This window comes from Miscanthus floridulus, chromosome 14, assembly GCF_019320115.1.
Source record: "Miscanthus floridulus cultivar M001 chromosome 14, ASM1932011v1, whole genome shotgun sequence".
Classification (NCBI taxonomy): Eukaryota; Viridiplantae; Streptophyta; class Magnoliopsida; order Poales; family Poaceae; genus Miscanthus; species Miscanthus floridulus.
In genome coordinates this window covers 37,914,741-37,920,138 of record NC_089593.1, presented here as the reverse complement: position 1 = coordinate 37,920,138, position 5,398 = coordinate 37,914,741, and the positions used below count along the sequence as shown (strand labels likewise).

The 5,398-nt window shown below is 60.0% G+C and overlaps 1 protein-coding gene across 1 annotated transcript; it reads left to right on the top strand.

Annotated features, from left to right (window-relative positions):
• Positions 1-4,174: 4,174 nt before the first annotated feature.
• Positions 4,175-5,133, top strand: LOC136503360 (KNR4/SMI1 homolog). Its single transcript, XM_066498458.1, has 3 exons — positions 4,175-4,427; positions 4,497-4,613; positions 4,691-5,133. The coding sequence occupies exons 1-3, from the start codon at positions 4,175-4,177 to the stop codon at positions 5,131-5,133; spliced, it is 813 nt and encodes a 270-aa protein (XP_066354555.1).
• Positions 5,134-5,398: the final 265 nt, after the last annotated feature.

Below are 5,398 nucleotides of genomic sequence, written 5' to 3'. Positions count from 1 at the left end.
TGCAGGAAGAGCCCCTAGCCTCTACACGGAGCGAGAGGGCCATCAGGAGTTCCCCTAGCTTTTTGTACACCCCTCGCACGTGAGGGTTTGTTTGTCGAGCCCCCCCTCGGGTGCGAGCCTGGGTCACGGGGTCTTGGCATATCTGCAGGAAGAGCTCCCTAGCCTCTGCACGGAGCAAGAGGACCGTCGGGAGTTCCCCTAACTTTTTGAATCGACCCTCACACATCCTTTTCGTTCGAAAGGAGGGGTTGTTTTGCTGAGCCCCCTCACGCGCAAGCCTGGGTCGCTGGGTCTCGGCAAGATTGCAGGAGGAGCCCCCTAGCCCTTGCACAGTGCAAGAGGGCTGTCAGGGGTTCCCCTAGCTTTTCGTACGACCCTCGTGCTTCCTTTTTGTTCGGAAGGAGGGGTGGAATATGCCAAGCTACCCTCGATGGGCGCGAGCGGTGGCATTTCCGGTGAGCTATTATCGGGTGAGTCTGAGTGGAGGCCCGTGCCCCATTCGCTAGGGGTCGGCTAGTGGTCCAGAGACGCACTCCAAGAGTACTAGAGGGTTTCTCTAGTGGGTGCCAAGGCCGTTTGCTAGGCCCCGGTGGCTCGGTGCCTCCCTACGGTGGGATCCCATTCGGAGACCTCCCTGCCGGTCTCGGACACGACTTAGGGCATCCCAAGCATTTCACTTGCTTGGGCCTCGGCCCCATGTGGGCTTACCTGTGGTCGTCCCTGACTCTGTTACCCTAGGGCGGCTGTCGAAACCCCTAGGGGCCCAGCCTTCGAACCCCTAGACCGTAATAGGCTCAGCGCCCGATTCCTTCATCTGAAAGGAATAGGGTGGAGGGAATGTCTTCCCTATCAGCTCGGCAACGACTGGCATGCCTTTTGAGGCGAATTTCTCGAGGAGGCAGAACGACGCCTGCTGCTGCAGTAGTCAGGCGAGACATGGTGTCAGCGGATGGGATGTAACTATTCCCACAATTAATGAGGAAAAGGTGGGCACGTGGGCGATAAGATCGGATCAGGATTAACCACGTTGGATCTGAGGGAAACTTCCCCAATTTTGTCGCCCATCTATTTTGCCTTCATCCTACATAAATATGCAACGAGCCTCGCCCCTCCCCTCCTTACCTTGCCCATAATAGCTTTTGCCATCTTTGAGCCGTTGCTAGAGCAGAGAGCCCTAGGAAGAAGAAGGGAGAGAGGTGAGGTGGAGAGAGAGAGAGGGAGAGGGAGAGAGAGAGACTCACTGCTGTAGTCAAACCCTATGCCGCACTCATGGCCGGAGACATTGTTGTCATCGAGGCGTACCCTTGGGGCCCATCTGACATCACCGTGGAGATGCTTCAGTCGCTCGTCGACGGCGGGCTCCTTCATCCGATTACTGACCCAACAGGCTGGAGTGGATCACTCCGTCGGATGAGCCGGAGCCAAGGCCTCATGATGGTTACGTCGTGAGCTTCATGTCTTTTCACGAGCGCGGCCTCAGCCTTCTAGTGGACCGGTTCATGCAGGCGCTCCTGCATTACTACGGCGTGGAGCTCCATAACTTCAACCCTAATTCCATCGCGCAGGCGGCCATCTTCGTCGCTGTCTGCGAGGGGTATCTGGGGATTGCTCCCCATTGGGAGTTGTGGCTCCACCTCTTCTAGGCGGGGCATACCACCAAGCCAACGGGTATGTCGGGCATGAGGAAGGCGGTGAGGGCTGGCGGCTGCACTCTCCAAGTGCGCCAGGACCGTCATCACCTCTACATCCCGGCCTAGCTTTCATCATCCAATCACCGATGGTACATGAGCTGGTTCTATCTTCATAACGACGATAGTGGACTTCCCCCCTACACCGGGCGGATCGTGGGGAGCTGCCCGGAGAGGTGGAAGTATGGCGTCCCGAGGGAGGATCAGCCCAAGCTGTAGCCGCTCCTAGAGGGGCTGGAGAGGCTATAGGGTCGTGGCCTTACTGTGGCCGTGGTCGTGGCCACCTTCCACTGCTAGAGGGTGCTACCGCTGATGGCTCGGCGGCGGCGCCTATTTGAGATGAGGCCGAATGAGCCAAATGAGGGCATCTGGATGTCCTCCTCTGCCCTTTCCGACGAGGAAATCCTTCGCCGGGTGGGGGAGACGGTGGAGGCAAAGCTGAGGGGCAGTAACCTGACCCCCTTTGCGATGCGCCCATCGTGGGGGTTCCTATCGCTGGTAAGTCATGTACCACTATAACCCTCGGGGTGTCCACGTTTCTCATTGCTTCTTGTTTCCTTATCTGTGTTTGCCGTACCTATAGGGGATGAGGGACATGCGAGCCTCCCCGCCGCCCATTCCTGAGGACGCGAGGTGGCGGGCGGCTAACCGGGCGCACGCCGAGGAGCAGAAAAGGCGGAAGGACACTAAGGCGGCGAAGCGCACGAAGAAGATCCTTGCGCATGAGGAACTGGATAAGCGCCGCCGGCAGCAAAGGAAGGATGGCCTCCTATTGGAGGAGTCCCCATCGCCGTCGCTATCGATGGATGCCTTGGATGGGGATGACGAGGGCGAGATGGGGCGGGGTCCCCTAGACCATCTCCCTGACATAGGGGAGATGGTGCCCGGGGCATCGGCAAGTAGCCCAGCGCTCCTAGGAGGAGGAGAAGGAGGAGCCGCCCTGGGGTCGGCGGTTGCCCACCTTGGGGCCAAGGCTGACACGCCCGAGGAGCGGGCGTTGGGCAAGCGTGCTGTTAGCCTAGTGGGCTCGGCGGCAGCGGTGGAGCAGGTGGCAGCGGGGGCGACGCAACTGCCCCCATAGAGGACCGAGGGGGCATCAGGGTCCATCGAGGACCAACCAGCGCCGATGAACATGGAGGCCATGCCTCTGCCGCCGCCACCACCTTTGCAGACAAGGGTCGCTGTGCTGAAGCAGTTGCAGCCCCGCTCGAGGTAGGTGTATTTTTGGTAGAGCCACAGTGCTTTCTGTTCGTTCTTTTGTCTTGTGATGACCCTATAAACATTTTGTCCTTAGCTAGAAGCGACCTGCGGAGGTGCCTACCTTGGCACCCCTAAAAGTGCTCAAGGTTAACCCTGGCTCCTCCGCCCACTAGGTGGTGGAGGCACAAGCCACCCTACAATGTGGCATGGCGTTGGCGAGGGCCGACCCGAAGGAGCCAGCCACCCTAGGAGGGGCTGCTGAGGTGGCCCCAACATAGGCGGGGGAGGGAGCGCCTCCGCCCTAGGATGGCGAGGCCCATGGGTAGGATGGGGCCGAGGTTCCCTTGCCTGCTGAGGCCACCAGGATCGAGGTCCGTAGGGTTTCATAGGCCAGGGCGATGGAGGCCATGGCGCCTAGGACCATCGAGGTCGCTGCGGCGGGCGCCGGAGCCCCCATGACCACCGAGGCCACGGTGGTGGAGGCCGGAGCCCCCGGGACCACCGAGCCCACGATGGCCGAGGCCGGAGCCCCCGGGACCACCGAGGCCACGATGGCGGAGGCTGGAGCCCCTGGGGCCACCTAGGTCAACGTGATCGCATTGAGGCCATCGGTCCAAGAAGCGGAGACGAAGGCCGCGGAGGCCTTGGTGGCACCCTTGGTTCAAGGCCCACCGTCGTTGCGGGAGAGCGCCCGGGAGGTGGAAGTTCTTCCGATCTCCTCCGATGATACTTCCTGGGCGCAGGAGATGGCCGACACCGAGGTGGTCGGTGCCGTGGAATAGCCAGTTCTGACCCCGGGCGAGGGAAGCTCGGCCCTCGCGCGGGTACGACCCGAGTCCCATGGGTGGGATCACCCACGTGTCCTATGGCAGAGCCAAGACGATCCTAAGGCGGAGCCTCTGTTTGCCCTCAAGGACGTGGCCGAGGGTGGGTGTTGGGACACGTTCGAGCAGTACCACTAGCTAGCGGAGCGGTCACTACGGATGGAACTGTCCGTGGTGGCCGACGATCTGCCCGGAGTCACCCAGGTTCGTGCTTTCTTTTCTCGTGCGGTTGTCTTTTTCTGAGTTTTCTTTGTAGGGATTGACCCCTGTTCTATTTCCCCCCAGGAGCTCGAGACCCGGTCCCTTGGGAAGTCGGTCTTTCTCCAGCGAGAGAGGGACGTCTGGGACCAGCTTTAGCGGCAGAAGGGCCTTCTTGCCGGTGCCAACAAGCTCCTATTGGCATGGAGCACAGAGGTGGAGGACCTCCACCTTCGTTGTGCTAATGTGAAGGTCAAGGCGGCCATGACCCAGGAGCAGGTCGCCCCTCTGGCGGCACGGGTCAAGGAGCTGGAGGAGGAGCTCACCCGCGTGGCCGGTGATCGGGATGCCTTCAGGTCTCGAGCCGAAGAAGCCACGGCCTTGGGCAAGGCTCTTGCTGGGCAGCTAGGAGCGGAACAGAGTGCACACCAGCTGACGAAAGGCACTTTGGATGAGGCCCTTACGGTGGTTGAGGCCTCCCGGACCGAGGCTGTGGTCTGGAGGGGAAAGGCCGAGGGTGAGTCCTATTCCCCTCGTTTTATTCACTTTTCTTGTATTCGCCCCCTCAACCTCTGGTGTGATGCAGAGCTAGGGAGAGAGGCTTCTAGGGCGGCCGAGGCCTCTCGGGTTGAGGCCCAGCGCCTGAAGGAGAAAGCCAAGGCCTCTCAGGTCGAGGCCCAACGCTGGGAGCAGAAGGCCAAGGGTGAGACCCAAAGGCTTCCATCCCTATTTGGTTTATTTTCCTTTGCACCCAACCCCATTCCATTTCCTGTGGCGCAGAGTCGGAGGCGGAGGTTACCCAGGCAGCCGAGGCTTCCATCGTGGTGCAGGCGGTGCTCGAGACCGAGATCGGAGAACACGAGGTGCTAAAGAGTGTCGCCCGTTCCACCTGCGAGGCCTTAGAGGTTGAAGGGGTTCAATCAGGCAGCTCCCTTGGGAGCCATCAGATTGCATTGAGCGGTCAAGTGCGCGAGCGGCTCCGAGGAGCGCTGCATACGGGCGTCAAGCACGCGCTGGCCGTCATTGCCTCGCACTACATAGGCGTTGACCTCCAAGCTGTCAGCGATGGCTACATCCTGCCCGATGATGACGAGGAGGTCGATGAGGTGGTTGCAAAGCTAATGGAGGTGGCAGAGGGCCCCGGTACAACATTGGCTAAGCTGTTCGAAGAGGAGGTGGTTGCTCCTCCGCCGTCTGCCAATGCTGGAGGCCCTGAGCCATGACCTAGGCCTAAGAGGCCATGTAAATAGAATAAGAATTCACTTTGTATCGTAACGCTTGTGGCCGTCGAGGCCTTTCTTTTAAAGTACTCGTGTTTCTTAATCATTTGTCTTGTATTTCTGAGACTCTACCCTTTTGTTGTCTCTGATCAGATTTCTTCACAAAAAACTTCCTTGTAGCCTAAGCCGTCCCCTGGGCGAAAGGTGGTGAGGGAGCACCATAGCCCGGAGGCTTAGGCTGTCTCACAACTCTACCGGCCTTCCGGCC

Bases quoted from the DNA above. Each gene is read 5' to 3' on its own strand.
- LOC136503360 (XM_066498458.1), top strand. From the start codon at position 4,175: ATGACCCAGGAGCAGGTCGCCCCTCTGGCGGCACGGGTCAAGGAGCTG. The intron at 4,428-4,496 runs GTGAGTCCTATT...GGTGTGATGCAG, and splicing joins CTGGAGGGGAAAGGCCGAGG to AGCTAGGGAGAGAGGCTTCT. The intron at 4,614-4,690 runs GTGAGACCCAAA...CCTGTGGCGCAG, and splicing joins CTGGGAGCAGAAGGCCAAGG to AGTCGGAGGCGGAGGTTACC.